The 15925-nt window shown below is 36.8% G+C and overlaps 2 protein-coding genes across 5 annotated transcripts in view; one reads left to right on the forward strand and one right to left on the reverse strand.

Moving 5' to 3' along the window:
* Positions 1-1489: 1489 nt before the first annotated feature.
* Positions 1490-15925, reverse strand: part of LOC144636481 (putative skeletal organic matrix protein 5) — a 17116-nt gene continuing 2680 nt past the window's right edge. The window contains exons 1-5 of one of the 2 annotated variants that reach the window (XM_078495698.1): positions 5233-6410; positions 4645-4806; positions 2724-2766; positions 2222-2342; positions 1490-2137 (exon numbers count right to left, since the gene is read on the reverse strand). In XM_078495698.1, the coding sequence (XP_078351824.1) occupies positions 1640-2137; positions 2222-2342; positions 2724-2766; positions 4645-4806; positions 5233-5239 (831 nt within the window). In that variant the 5' untranslated portion in view covers positions 5240-6410 and the 3' untranslated portion in view covers positions 1490-1639. Of the gene's footprint in view, positions 2138-2221; positions 2343-2723; positions 2767-4644; positions 4807-5232; positions 6411-15925 lie in introns of those variants that run through there. The other variant, XM_078495697.1, reaches the window with a different exon arrangement.
* Positions 9914-15919, forward strand: LOC144636477 (putative skeletal organic matrix protein 5). 3 transcript variants are annotated; one of them, XM_078495693.1, is made up of 6 exons: positions 9914-10328; positions 12108-12177; positions 13007-13168; positions 14344-14380; positions 14798-14918; positions 15005-15919. In XM_078495693.1, the coding sequence occupies exons 2-6, from the start codon at positions 12171-12173 to the stop codon at positions 15524-15526; spliced, it is 849 nt and encodes a 282-aa protein (XP_078351819.1). In that variant the 5' UTR covers positions 9914-10328; positions 12108-12170; the 3' UTR covers positions 15527-15919. The 3 variants fall into 3 exon arrangements, with proteins under 3 accessions (XP_078351819.1, XP_078351820.1, XP_078351817.1); XM_078495694.1 differs by lacking the exon at positions 9914-10328 and having other exon boundaries at positions 10775-12177; XM_078495691.1 differs by lacking the exons at positions 9914-10328; positions 12108-12177 and having other exon boundaries at positions 12409-13168.

The following is a 15925-nucleotide window of genomic DNA, read 5'->3' on the forward strand; positions in this document are numbered from 1 at the left end:
TTCGCCGATAGAAAACAGTCGCGCGCGCGAGTAGCTCTTTAAGCGAAATATTTTCTTGATTTTTGTCTTCAAAGTGCACAATATTGTAGGGTTTGGACTGCAATCATTTAGAGTTTCTACTAAAACAATTAGACTACTCACCCTCGTTTTCTATGAGCGATAGTCAACTCGGCTGCGCCTCGTTGACTATTTGCTCATAGAAAACTCGGGCTCGTAGTCTAATTGTTAAATATAACCTTAATATGCGGATAGAAATCAACCTACGGCTATAGATATCGATTTTTTGATGACGCGCGGAAACAATTTGGAAACGTTAGCCTAACTTTTTCAATTTTCAATCCGTTTCCATCCGAGCCATCCGCAGCCAAAGATGCTCGTTAACAGTTTTAGTGATCTAATATAGCAATTTTAAATATAAAATGGACTATTATTTTTAGGTTTTCTACGACACAGATATAAATTTTTGCTGTTAAAAAATCTGGTAAAATCCGTGACAAAGTCCCTTTAAGGGACGGGCGCAGAGGATACTGACGCTTCAAGCTGCTCTACACTTTTAAAGCATTTTTTGTATGTTTAATGGCGCAGCATTTTGTTAGTACAGTCCAAGCTCCCGTAAGCGGAAACCTTCTTGAAGCAAAAATGTCCGTAATTGAAACTGCCCCTGTACACGAATGATCTCTTTGTGAGATAGAAAGAAAAAAACTTAATTAAGGAGTGAAAACCTTTTAGCCTGGGAAAATCCCATGCTAATTTGGAGACACAAATTAAATACAGAGAAAAAACAATAGAAATGATTAACACTCATATGAGCTGGCCACTAGCAGTAAAAGGGATGGGTGGCACAAAATATTCACTTAAGAAACGCATGCAGTCAGCATGCGTCATAAAAAATTCTCGCCTTTTCTACTTTGGCTATATTTCAGCCACAATTAAATTTTCTGAGGCATGCAAATGCTTTTTTGTTAGTTGGAAATACATTTGTTTCGTGTGTTTCTAAGTTGTCCGAGTCTTTATAGAAAAATACCCTAGCCAAAAAATAGTGATCTCTATAATAGAAGTTTCATTTTAAAACTGTTTTAAAGACAGAAAATTAAAATCGCTTTAGGTTGTCATTTCACAAATGTTTTCTCTGAAAATTGCGAAAAAAACTTATCATGTATGACGTTCTGCAGTTTTAGTGGGGCAGATTCTTTAACTTTTAGTATCTTAAGCAATTTTCCTAGATTTTTTCAACCAACTTGTACTTCTATGGAATACTTCTCTCTTTGGGACGTGTAACTTGGGAGTCATTAACATTAATTTAATCCTCATCGAACATTTCAATATTTGTTCCATATCAACGTAAATAAGCACTGTATTGTATGGCAGATAATCGAGTTCTAGAAATAAGTCCGACTTGAACTGTTTGTTGAGGAGCTTAAATATAAATACTTCTGCGTGCTCCCGAACGAATTTCAAAGGTCTCGAAGATTTTACAGTGTGCAGTTTCAAACACAATATAACATAAGTAAGAAACGTTATTTATTCCCATCACCTCGCTTTATTTGTTTGGCAAAACTTTGCTTTTTCTCCAAATCTAACTACAACAGTTTGGTTTATCAGTTAACTTCAGTGCTTTTTTTGACAGGAGATCATTTTGTCACTGCACCAAGATATATCCCATGGCTCTGATTGAGACCGATCCTTGGTTTCCACACGTGTTGGAATTATCAGACCACCCTCCTCCACCAAACCCAATTCTGGAATCACAGGAGCCGCAGTCATTGTCGTTGTTAGCAAGGAAACCAATCCTTGCTTTAGAATGGTTTTCAGAAGTACTCATAGCATTGAAGCCTTCCTTGTTACAGTTGGGTTGTAAGGCGGCCTGTGAACCAATCAGCGTCTTCCACGTGTCACGACCCAGTGAGGTGGCGCGGTATTGCCCGTCAGCGATCAGTGAGTACAGAGAGTTGGCCTGCTTGTTGATGACAATGAAGTTGATCTGTTGGCCGATCTTCATACCAAGACAGATCTTTGAGAAGGGTGTGTTCCAGTAGGTCGGTAACTTGGTCTCTTGTGAGTCAAACCCAGTCTGGCCTCCTGCAAGGTTATAGGCATTTTTGTTGCTCCAGTAAGGAGAATTGTAATGAAACGTTCTCTGAAATTAAAACGGAAAATTTCAGCTTTTATTCGGATGAAATGTCTAACTTATTTCACATTGCTGAGGATGGGTTCACGTTACCGCGTTTCCATAAATCTTCATGGCCAGCGTCCATCCTCCATCTCCACATCCAAAGTTTCCCATGTGACAGTAAACAGGAATCTTTTGTGAACCAAACATCAGGGTGAATACTTTTGACGACCTGTTTAGGGAAGGACAGAATAGAAGTAGTCACTTTGTATCTAACAAAACATTTTCTCTCGAGAGACCAGAAAAATTCGATGAACCTTTCAGATTCATACCTGTATTCTTTGGTTAAGACGCTGAAAGATGCCAATGTGAATTATGTACTCAAGAACAAAACACAGCGTCAATGACAAAAATCAATCGCTTCGCTCGTTTTTAGTCCTAACATCTTTATTTTTCAGTCATTTTCCTCTCTCCCTTCTCTACCAAAAGATCAGTGCAGGGCACACACTGCACTGGAGCCTTTTTGCGCTCCAATATTCTACATGCTTCCCGAGCAAAGTGGTAGAACGACTGCAGCAGAAATGTGTATTAAAGCATTTAACTCTGAACTTACTTGTGTTTGGCATACAGTTCCTTACAAGATAAGGCGGGAACGGCTGCAAAGAAAATAAACTCAGGTTAAAACACGGTTAGAAATCCGTGGTTAAATGTTAAAAAGCGCTCGGCCTCCTGAACAAAACTCCAATGAAATTTAGTCAAATTCCTAAGATTACCAGTTTTGTATAACCACTGGCAAATTTCTTCGCCTTTTTCTGAAAAACAACAACGCAAAATGACAAAATTCTGCGTATTTAAAGAACGTGGACCGCGACCGCTAATTTCTCGATTGGCATAAATTGGCGCAAAAGACGTATTTTGGAGGCTTGGGAAATTTATACTTGCAGGAATCCGCTGAACCACGATGATGGCATGCATTTACCGCACGAATTTCTAAATTTAGCCTTTAGGGACAGAACATAATTAGGTTCCGATTTGCATATTGTAAGAACATGCTTTTTACAAATTCCCTTATCACTTTCCCCTTAATGAAGGCTGAAGTTTTAGCCTAAACGTTGGGACTTTTTTACGGAAATTTTACGAACACTTCTTAACATTTTTTAAAACCAGAGTAATGTTTTTTATTTTTAATCATGAATTAAACCATCTCGATTTTCTGTTGAAACTAGGGGTGCTTTAGATTTGGAAATCCTGATTTCGGATTTCCCAATAAAATACAAAATCCAAAAATGAATTTTGACTAATCGAAATCCTTCTCTGAGGTGGATTTCTAATAAAAAAAAATCCAAATTTGGATTTCATGGATTTGTTATCTTTGCGTATTTTGGTAAACCCGAAATATGATTTGCCCAATTTTTTAAGTGAACAGCAGTCTACGATGCTCCAACTGTGAGTGCGTAACCTAGAGTGGCGAACCACAGCACTGAAAAATGCATTCGATAGGTGAAGTTTAGTTCCAAAAAAAAAGTCCAAAACTTAGCGGTCTGGTTCAAAATACGCAGAATTTAGTCATTTCGCGTTGTTGGTTTTCAGAAGGCGGAAAAGAAATTTGGCTAGAGTTATAGAACGCATGCACAACTATTATTGAAATCCAGCTCATTTGTTTGCGTTAAAATCCATTTTGGATTTCGTCTTTTATTGGGAAATCCGAAATCCGAAATTCAAAATCCAGATGCGGATTTCCCAGTCGAAAGCACCACAGACGTCAGCTTTTGACTTTTGACGCATTTTTTAGTACTTTGGTCACAGGCAGCCCAAGCATGAAATTTGCATATAAATTGTGGACTTTAGTTTGTATGGGTTTTAATCTGGAAACTTTGGAGCAATAAATGAAAACGAAAATACTAAATAAAGTTGACTAAACATAACATGGTTACAAGGTGCTGGCAAGCAATTCGGAGCAATTTAGCGTCTGTTTACTATACCATGTTTACGATGCATAATAAAATGACAAGGTAGGGAGGGGTTGAGAGGGGTTTAGTCGCTTTCAGAGTTGGAAGCATGTCGAAATTGACTCAATTTTTTCCCACAAAGAGAGTTTTAGCTCTTATTCTGAAAGGACGACACACGAATGTTTTCCTGAACTTTGATTGCTCATACCTCATCACTCTCAGCAGCTAGCATATAGCTGAAATAATAGTTAGTAGAGGCGACCCTACTATGCTGAAATATATTGCGTCTCCCACGACAATTAAAAATGGCCCGAAATAGACTGGACACCAGTCAAAGAGTTTCGATGTTCCTTTAAGATAATTTGCACTCAAATATTCCTCCGCAATGAACCCTGCAAATGATTTCGAAGAAACTACACTGTCCTTACTACCCCACGATTTCTATATTTTTTTTCTTTCCATTCATTTTATAAGTACAATTTTTTGGTATTTTCATAGTTTTATGGCCTGAAAACATTGGTATTGTTCCGTGGGATTTTAGATTAGTGTCAGAACATTAAATCTGTTAATACTAACTGTTTTCACCTTCAACAGTAGTCTCGTTTTTAATTTCTTCCACCGTATTCTGGAGCTCATCGATTTGTATTTTCATGTCCTCCAATAGGGCCTTGATCTGTTTGCAACATTTAGTCCTCTTCGCGTAAACAGCTGAGCTTAGTACAATCAACACCAACAACGACAAACAACCTGAAAGTGAGATGAGAAGAGAATACATCGTGAATGTTTTGGGGTCGCTGAACATACAGTATTTTCACAATCTAACAATCGCAAAATCATCTAAACATGATCTCTGCCAGAAAATTCAACACGGCTATGTGACAATTTCTTCATGAAGTTAGTAAGATACGTTACACGCGGTACGGCACACAATCTTTATATGATCCTTGGTGAAAGAAAAAAAAAAACAGTGGAAAAATGAGAGGTGCTAGTGTCTTTCTTAAGGCTGTGTTTACACTGGGACGGTTCCAAAAGGATCCAAATGAATCCGGTCCGAATATAGGCCTTCCGTTTACACGGAACCGTGCTGAAAACTTAAAGGAGAACAAGTACGTTGTTCCAACTTCCACAGTAGATGTCGGTGATATTTAGGCTAGCAATTTTCTTTTTACCTACCTTTCATATTTCTGGAGCAAATGTATCAATGTCAAGTCACTGATGGCGTTCAAACTCGAGTGAAAGGAAACAAAGTATTGTTTAGTAGCAATTTTAACTTGAGCTCAAAAATAAAAAAAATACGTCTCAATGAATCTTGGCTATCACATACACAGCCTTACTAAGTGGTTAAAACAAAAATAGGGATTATAATGTGCTAAAACGGGTTTTATCTCGTAGTTGTTTATGATATTTCAAGTGAAGTGATTTAGTGCATTGAAATTGTCGATGATGATTTGTGGTTTTTTTTAAAAAAAGACCAATCACTTTTAAGTTCTTGTTAATCATTTTTGACGTGATTATTCGCCTCTTTTTTTATCTGAAGCTTCTCGTCTCCGGATCCGTAGGCTCTTCGCTATTGTAACATTTCCTTGACTAAAAGAAGAAACATGCCCATATATTTCAAAATAGAACAATTATTTCCTTTCTTAAAGTTTAGAACATAAATCGATATTTGAAATTAATGCCTGTAGAGTAGAAGGTTCTTTAATTCTGGTAACCTACCTGTTATGCCTGGGTTGGCTTCTTCACCTCGCTTCACAAACCAGAAACTCCAGTGTGTAGGAGAACTGCTCAGTGTTAGTTGTTTTATACCACTGACAATGACCTTCTTTCGACGTACGTGATTAAACGCATGAATACTAAACGAATTCACTAACGTCTTTGTCGCCAGGAAGAAAGTTTTTTTTTGGCGTTCTAAAGAAAAGAATTCACATCCTGTTTGCGTTTCCAGGATGAAAATTTCTCATGAAGCTGTTGGTATCTTAGAAATATATTGTTATCATAAATCAATAAACTATTCTTTCAGCTATAGACTGCCGCTAACAAAATTTGCCTCCCAAAAATATAACTGCTTAGCATTGTGGCAGTAAACAGGAGTCTTAAACATCATCGTAAACACTTTACTTGTTGATGATTTGTTTAAGTTACAGAAACGGGTTTCTTTAGAATGCATTCTGCCCGAGATGTTAACGAACGTCTAAACAACATCAAAAGCCCCTCAAATCAAAATTCTGCATCATTATGTAACAGAAATCGATTGTTTCATTCGTTTAAGTCGCAAGTGACTAATTGTTGGCCATTATTCGCTTAACCTTTATTCATACTTGTGAAGACGCGAACCAACGCTTTGAAGATGAAGCCTCGCTTAACTTATTATTACATACTTGTGAAGGCGCGAACCAACGCTTTGAAGATGAAACCTCTGCTTAACTTATTATTACATACTTGTGAAGGCGCGAACAAACGCTTTGAACATGAAGCCTCGCTTTGCCTTTTATTCCTACTGGTAAAGAAAGACACGAACCAACGCTTTAAACATGAAACCTCGCTTAACTTTTTAGTCATACTTGTGGAGACGATATACAACAATCCGAACAAAAAACCTCGCTAAACTAATTATTGATTGTGAAGACGCGAACCAACGCTTTGACATGAAGCCTTGCTTAAATTTTTATTCATACTTGTAATGACGCAAACCAAAACATACCCTGGGTGCCAAGGTTTTTTTTTTCTTTTTTTCGGGAAAGATGTTTTTGTGAGCGAGATCGCGGCCTCGCCGCTCACAAATGGCGTATTTCCCCCCCAAAAAACCCTCCGGTATCCAGGGTAGCAAAAACCTGCTTTACTTTTTATTCAGACTTGTACAGTAAGATGTGGAGGCTTTAAACATGAAACCTTGCTTTGCGTTTTATTCATACTTTTGAAGATGCTAACCAACGCTTTGAACATAAAACCTTGCTCGCTCTTAGCCTACAAGAACAAGCGGTCTATTTAGTTAGTTTGCTTGTAGCGCGAAGCGTGAAGGAAAGAAAAAACTGCCTGTTGACACACCATTGTTATTGCTCTTCCAACGGTTTTTGGTTGTTGGTTGCTTTCAGTCACGTGATGTTAAATGTGTGAAAAACAAAATGGCATCCTTGAGTAAAAAAATTGAGACGTGATGAAGTTCGCAACAAGAACAGGAGTCTTTTAAAAAGGTTATATTAGCTAAAAAACCACTGATCAGTCTTGAAATTTGTTTTAAAGCAGCATGAACCTGTTAGTGCAGCCAAAGACAAATTTCTATATATATCATTTTTTGCGTTACTGTTGTTGTCATGAATCAAATGTAAATTCTGTGATCAATTTCGCAATTATTTCAAGGCCACTTTTTCACATTACTTGCTACATTTTCAGTAGAACACCTCAATAAACCGCCGCCTGGTTAGCTCAGTTGGTAGAGCGCCGGACTGCTGTGCGGGAGGTCGTGGGTTCGAACCCCAGACCGGACCAACAGAATGTGCTGCCTTTTTAATTACATCTGCAAATGGTTAGACATTTTAGTCTTCTCGGAAAAGGACGATAAACCGTAGGTCCCGTCTCCTGTATCCTCAGTCTTATAACAGGGGACGTTAAAGAACCCACACACTATTCGCAAAGAGTAGGGCACGAAGTTCCCGGTGTTGTGGTCTGGCCTTTGTGTAGTAAATTACAGTATGTGTACAGCGCATTTGAACATTACATATGAAAAATGCGCTGTATAAATTGATTATCATTTATCATTATCATTAAAGCGGTCAGTTGGCTTTTTCCCGCGGTTGATTATTAATGGCATAAATATCAATATTTGAAAACAATTAAGCCTCGGCTAAACGATCAAACATTTTCATCCAACTTCGTGTTGGAAGAGCATGTTTGACCGTTTAGCCACCTCTATAAACATTGCATTTTAATGGTTTCCCATGTTTGATCTGGATCAAACATTTTCATCCAACATTTTGCTTCACGCGCAAATGTTTGATCGTTTAGCCACCTCTGCAAACAAAGCAAGCTCAGGCGGGAAAAAGCAACCAATCAGAAACCGAATCTATGTGACGTCGCTCCGTGATCTCAGCGGTAATACGCACAAAGCGTTTTGTGGGCTCACTTTGTTCGATGTCTGATCAAACATTGTTTGCTCGTTTAGCCACTCCATGTTGTGTGCAACAAACACGATGTTGAAAGAAAATATTTGATCGTTTAGCCAAGGCTTTAATCTTAATTATTGGCAATTGAATTTTATTTGAATAGTTGTTTTGTCATTTTCTGTTTGTTTCCCAAAGTGCTGAAAGATGCAATGTATTACCGCATTTCTTGTGTTTGCCTCCCAAACAGACTAGCTGAATAGCCATGTAATGGTAAGGGAATTTGTCTTACTGCTCTCATCTTATGGACAAAGGATATTCAAATTTCAGTTGTTCAAATTTGACACTTTCTTTACACATTTATCCTACGCTTTGTTTATTTGACAATAACAAACCACTAACCCCTTACGCATCTGTCATCAATATAATGTAAAGCAGTCAAAGATATTATTTGTTACAACTTAAGCAACTCTCAAAGGGCACCGGACAGTTGTTACAGTAGAAATCTATAGCTTAAAAATGGTTTACTGATGTGCGATAAAAAAAATATTTCTAATACACCAACACTGCCTTAAGAAAATAGCACATGCAGTGCAGAAATCGTTTTAATATTATTTATAATGACGTATGATCATTATTTTTGTTTTGAATAATAACACAATCCCCTTATTCGTTTCTAAAGGTTTCTAACTATATCTACTTCTATTGGAAGAGAAAATTGATATACAAAACACCGGTAGGAGAACAGATTATATAAAGATGAAAAGCAACATACATGGAATAAACTATTCTGGGGATAAATAAATATTTAGAATGTTAGCTTGTCATCTATTTCAATGACATGTATGTGTAGGCGTACTATTTTTGAAAGACGTTTTGCTAGAAAATTAGGGATCTTCATTATTCCCAATAATATATACAATTTAAAGCATACAAACTTGTTAAGCTTACATGTTAACTAAAAATTTCAAAACGCCTGGTTATATGACATGACTCCGGTCACGTAATAGTGGGTGTAAAGTCAACTATGCCTGTAATTTGACAATACTAATCAGAGTGTAAGCAGAAAATAACACTGGTGAAAGAACTGATTAAATACATGTTTTTATCATAATTTACGCGAAAATATTTTACACCTTAATAATTTCCAATAATACAGAAATAAATACAGCACAAACACTGAAAAAAAACCCCGAAATTCGATTAAAAAATCCCTCAAATAGAGGTTACTCAAGAAAAAGGAAAATGACTCTTAAATAGTTAAAATACAATGAAAAAATATAAAAAATTACCACTTGTCCTAACACATCTGTTATCAATGCAATAGCCCAATTTCGATATATTAAAATTCAGCCTAAAACAATAGACCTCAGTACGAGGCTCCGGGGAATAAACTATAGAGATTGTGGGGTTTATTCCCCAGAGCCTCGTCGCGATGTCAATTGTTTAGGTTGAATTTTAAAATATCGAAATTGTGCTAGTCTTCTTTCCTCTAAGAAATTTTAATTTTTATGGCAAATAAGGCGCCAAATAGCTGTTAGAGGCAAAACATAGCTGGAAAAGCTTCGTTGATTTGTAATAACAAAATACTTCGAAGATACCAACAATTTCATGAAAAATTTTCATTCTGAAAACGCAAACAGGATGTGAATTCTTTTCTTAAGAACGTCAAAAAAAAACTTTTATCCTGGCGACGAAGACGTAAGTGAATTCGTTAAGTATTCATGTGTATTCTTACGTTCCTCGAAAGTGGGGCATTGACACTTAGCAGTACTGCAAGACCTACACACTTGAGTTGCTGGTTTGTGAAGCGAGGTGAAGAAGCCGACCCAGCGAAAAAAATTCCTCTTAGCGCTAAGCAGTTATACTTTCTGGGGGCACATTTTGTAGAAGTTAAAATATTTCGAAGATACCAACAGTTTCATGAAAAATTTTCATCCTGGAAACGCAAACAGGATGTGAATTCTTTTCTAAAAGAAAGCCAAAAAAGCTTTTATCCTGGCAACACAGACGTAAATGAATTCGTTTAGTATTCATGTGTTTAATCACGTACGTCGAAACAAGGTCATTGTCAGTGGTATAAAACGACTAACACTTAGCAGTTCTTCTACATACTGGAGTTGCTGGTTTGTGAAGCGAGGTGAAGGAGCCAACCCAGGCACAACAAGCAAGGTAGGTTACCAGACTTTTCCTCAACAGAGACCCTTAAATTCTGCAGCACAACTCTTTAATCGATAACCGTAACATTTTTTGAAAAAATTCGCGTTTTTCCTTCGCATGTTTGATTCGATTGAATCAAATTAAATATAGCATCGTGGTTCTTCAGAAAATCCATCTTTCTGTTTGATCTGTTTGGTCTCATTTTTAGTTTTTTCCCTTTGCCTCCACGGCATTTATAGTGTTGTTTAGCTCTTCTTCTTCATTGCCTTTGTCTTTCGATCACACCAAGTTGTTGTGATCAGTTCAATCAGTATTAACATGTTTGAAAATCTCTGAGAGAAAATAGAAGTCTAAATATTATACAAGACTTCATCATTAAGCTGCACTTGTAATTTGACAATACTCGGAATTTTAGATCACGCGCACTTTGTTGGTGTTTCATCAAGCTTATATTAAAACGGAATGAGGACAAACCTTTACGAAAAAAATATAATGTGCAACAAATTGTAGTTGTATCAATTCTGGTCAGATTTGAAAGAATAAATGACTAAAATACGAGTGTTTTAATTTCGACAAAGTTCTGTGCAGTAGTCTCTTTATGTATTCATTCATCGCAAAATTTCGTATTTCTTAGTAGTGTTTAGTTTTTATAGTATGTACTTTATTTTGAAAAATGCTTATCCTCTGCCAAATGAAATGTGACCATCTAGAGTTTTTATTCATAAACTGGTAACTCAAAATTGATATTGTAGACTATGAAGTCAGGGACTTGTTTCCGCAATATAAAATACATCAGATGAGAGCCGAAATTGAATAGCAGTGAACATTTAACAATGTTTATACTAATAATGATCAAATTTTTACACTGTACTGCGGTCAAAGACAAAGCAGACTTGATTTTGCTGTTGTTAATAAACTTAATGTATTTGTAGCATAGCACGATAAGTAAAAAAGCTAAATGAGAACAGAAATATTATTAATGTTTTACAACACCAATAGTGCGTGGTCAAAGATGGGTACATGATGAGCGCGCATAATATAAACAAAGTGAGCATAAGATTAATGAAAAAAAGATAACTGATAAAAATATGACAATCAAACAAAATTGAGGCTATTGTTTTTCTTCATAATTCTTTTACACTGATATTAGTTATTTATGGAGGGTTTTTTTATTTTTAGTAGGAGGTCGCGGGAGACATTGTAAAATAAAACTGAAGTGTAAGGTCTTACTCTGACTTACAACCCTTGACTAAAAAAAAATCTCAAGATTATTAAATTCAGCTTTCTAATTTCAACACGATGGTCGGGTTGGTATTTATTTCAAATATTGTTTAAAGTGTAAACTTTTAAAAAGGAAATAATTGCCCTATTTCACAAGTTTTTATGGGTCTGTGACTTCTTTTAGTTAGGAAAATAATACAAAAGCGAACAGCCTGCAAATCCGGAAACGAGAAGCGTCACATGAGAAATGAGGCGAATAATCACGCCAAAAATGATAAACAAAAACTTAAAAGTAATTGGTCTTTTTCTAATAAACCACAAATCATCATCGACAATTTCAACGCAATAAATCACTTCATTCGAAATATCATAAAGACCTACGAGATAAAACCCGTTTTAGCACATTATAAACCCTATTTTTGTTGTAACCACTTAGTTAGGTTGTGTATATGATAGCTAAAGAATGCCAGATAAGATTCGTTGAGACGTATTTATTTATTTATTTATTTATTTTTTTATTGTTGAGCTCAAGTCAAAATTGCAACTTAACAATACTTTTTTTTCTGCCAGCTTTTGATCACTCAAGTTTAGACGCCATCAGTGACTTGTCATTGATACATTTTCTCCAAAAATATGAAAGGTAGGTAAAAAGCAAAATACTAGCCTCAGTATTAACGACATCTGCGGTGGAAGTTGAAACAACGTACTTGTTCTCCTTGAAGTTTGCAAAACAGCAGATCCAGTTTTTCTGACCGGTTCCAGAACGGTTCCGTGAAAACGGAAGGCCTATTTTCGGACCGGATCCATTTGGATCCTTTTCGAACCGGTCTAGTGTAAGCATAGCCTTAAAGTGCCTGTGAAGTGGAAAATAAAGAAGAATGGCGTTTTCCTTTTTGCGATATCTTTTTTCGTTTTAGAGATATTTACGTTGTTGTAATATGCAAATGAGGAAAGTGATGACGCCATTAATTGTTCCACAAAAAGATGAAGCACTGAGTCAAGAATATCTCTTGGTATATTTGAGCTGTGCTCCCCAAACTGGTACCATTGATGTACACTACAAAAGACACAAAATGACACCCGTCGTGTAATAGGTATTTGCTGCAAATACCTATTATAATAAATACTGAGAAGATCTTTCAAAACGGTAAACGTCATTCTTCTTAATTTGTAAAAGTCTTTTAAATAAGCATCAATTAAATTTAACTTCATAGGCACTTTAAGAAAGACACAAGCAGCTTTCAGTTTTCCAATGTTTCTTTTTTCACAAACAAAGATCATATAAAGATTGTGTGCCATGTCGCGTGTAACATATCTTACTAACTTTATGTTGAAATTGTGTCATAGCCGTGCTTGAAGTTTTTGCCAAAGATCATGTCTAAATAATCCTTCGATTGTTACGTTGTGAAAATATATTTTAGCGGCCCCCAAAAAACTCACGATGTATTCTTTTCTCATCTCACTTTCAGGTTGTCTGTCGTTGTTGGTGTTGATTGTACTAAGTTCGGCTGTTGACGCAAAGAGGACCAAATGTTGCAAACAGATCAAGGCCTTATTGGAGGACATGAAAATACAACTCGATGAGCTTCAGAATACGGTGGAAGAAATTAAAAACGAAACTACTGTTGAAGGTGAGAGCAGATAGTATTAACAGATTTAATGTTCTGACACTAATCTAAAACCCACGGAGCAAATCCTATGTTTTTCAGGCGATAAAACTATGTAAATACCAGAAAGAAAAGTTTGTAGTTATAGTTATGGAAAGAAAAAAATAGAAATTGTGGGTTCGTAAGGACAGTACAGTTTCTTCGAAATCATTTATAAGCTTCGTTGCTGAGGAATATTTGATTGCAAATTATCTTAAAGAAACATCAAAACTCTTTGAAAATGTAGCCTGTAAATGCAGCTAAATTTCTTGCCCACTTACACGTTAACGCCACCAAAAAACATTGTCTCCGAACATAAGCTAAGAAACTGTTTATGTGACATGATAGTATTGTGCCGTGTCTCTGTGTGTTGCAATTGCAACATGAAACAGTACCAGGAAGAGCACAGCAGATTTTTTTTTTTTTTTTTTTTGGGGGGGGGGGGCGGGGGGGGGGGGTATTAAAACATAACAGTTTACATAATGTAAATGCTCTTAAAACACCTATCAGTCCTTCGCAAAGTTTACTCGAAAGAACCCAATGCAACACACAATCTATAATGTAAAGATGCCTTACGCGTCACTCGAGAAATCGTTGAGATTTCACGCGTGGTACAAACCACGTTTCGTCGGAAATACTTGATCTTCTCGAAAAAAAAACGAAAGACGAAGACGAAAGTTCCGAAAAATCCCTCTTTAATGTACTGTACATATCATATTTTGGTATTAACGACGAAACGAGGTAAAAATTAAAATCCCGTATTACCCTATATACTATGTTCTACAGCCTACGAGGAGGCACGCGTGTGCTCGCGTCCTATATGTTTCACGGCAGCAAACTTATTTTATGAACGATAAATAGAACATATAAAATATTTCTATATTTCTTTATTTATTTTTCCGCTTGTTTAATGTTTTCTTTTGCAACAATTAGAGCGATTTCACAAACCCCGATTCTACAAACCTCGATAGCCGAAATATAATGTGTGAGTGACTCCCGCGACAGTTATAGAATAGCAGAATAGACTGGACACAATTAAACCTTTTGTTTGCTAAACGGGAAATCCTAGCAATATGACTATTTTTTTAGGAGCGCTTTTTAACTTTCATTTAACCACGAGTTTCTAACCATGTTTTAACCTGAGTTCATTTTCTTTACAGCCGCCTCTTCTTGCAAGGAATTGTTTACCAAACACAAGTAAGTTGACAATTAAAATGTTTAAATGCACATTTCTATTTGCGTGCAGTCGTTACACTCGTTAGCCCGGGAAGCGTGTAAAATATTAGCGCGCAATCGGGCTACTGTCTGCAATTTTTTCCCTTCACTGATCTTCCGACAGAGAAAGGATGAAGGAAAATGGCTGAGAAATAAATATATCAGGACTAAAAACGAGCAAACTGATCGATTGTTGACATCGACACTGTCAGTTTTATTCCTAGGTAACGTTCATTATAATTCCTACTGGCTTTTTTAGCGTCTTCAACCAAAGTATACAGATTTGAATAGTTGTGGTAAAATGTCGTATCGTGATCTATCATCTGCAATATGTTCTTGCTAAAAAACGTTTTCTTTGAATATAAACTTACTAGCTCCATTCTGTCCTTCTCTATACAGGTCGTCAAATGTGTTTACGCTGATGTTTGGTTCACAAAAGATTCCTGTTTACTGTCACATGGGAAACTTTGGATGTGGAGACGGAGGATGGACGCCAGCCATGAAAATTGATGGAAACAAGGTACAGACCTATCCTCCGAACTGTAAAATAAATGTGCACGTTTCATCGGGTTAAAAACTAATTAAATTTTTCCTTTTTAACTACAGGGAACGTTCCATTATGATTCACATTTCTGGAGCGACAGAAATGCCTCTAACCTTGCAGGAGGTTTGACTGGATTTGACAACAACGAGACCAAGTTACCGACCTACTGGAACACACCCTTCTCCAAGATTTGTCTCGGAATGAAGATCGGCCAAGAGCTCAACTTCATTGTCATCAACAAGCAGGCCAACTCTCTGTACACACTGATCGCTGACGGGCAATACCGCAACACAACACTGGGTCGAGACACGTGGAAGAAGCTGATTGGTTCCCAGGCCTCCTTACAGCGCAACTGTAACAGGGAAGGGTTCAATGCAGTGAGCCCTAGTGATTACCCGCATTCCAAAGCAAGAATTGGTATCGTTAGTAACGAGCAAAATGACTGCAACAGCTGTGATTCCAGGATCGGGTTTGGTACAGGAGGGTATCCTGATGACTCCAACACGTGTGGAAACGAGGCTTCACACTTTCCAGATAATGGAGATAAACATATCAAAGCCATGGGTTATATCTTGGTGCAGTGATAAGAACTGTCTCCATGTACTTTACATCCATTTTATGCAAAAATAATCATCTGTCAAAAGAGCTCTGATAAAACAAATAAAGCGTGGTGATGGGAATAAATAATGCTGTGATTGTTATTGTGTTTTAAATTGCACACTGCACATCGGGACAAACGTTAACACAATCTCCGATACCCCTTAAAATTCATTCGACAACACGCAAAAGGATTAAGATTAAGCCATTGAATGAACAGCCCAAGTCGGAGGTACCTGCGATAACGATTAAAACGGCGCTTTTAATTGGCATTGAAGGAATATTAAAATTGTGGCTCATCCTCTGTGTAAGAAGCTGTGACACTCACCGGTGACGTAAAACGAAGAACGACCAAGACAACAAAGTACCTCGATATAACATAGAGC

The sequence above is a fragment of the Oculina patagonica genome, chromosome 13, assembly GCF_052425735.1.
Source record: "Oculina patagonica isolate OP01 chromosome 13, crgOcupat, whole genome shotgun sequence".
NCBI lineage: Eukaryota > Metazoa > Cnidaria > Anthozoa > Scleractinia > Oculinidae > Oculina > Oculina patagonica.

Bases quoted from the DNA above. Each gene is read 5' to 3' on its own strand.
- LOC144636477 (XM_078495691.1), top strand. From the start codon at position 12,979: ATGTATTCTTTTCTCATCTCACTTTCAGGTTGTCTGTCGTTGTTGGTG. The intron at 13,169-14,343 runs GTGAGAGCAGAT...TTTTCTTTACAG, and splicing joins AAACGAAACTACTGTTGAAG to CCGCCTCTTCTTGCAAGGAA. The intron at 14,381-14,797 runs GTAAGTTGACAA...TTCTCTATACAG, and splicing joins GAATTGTTTACCAAACACAA to GTCGTCAAATGTGTTTACGC.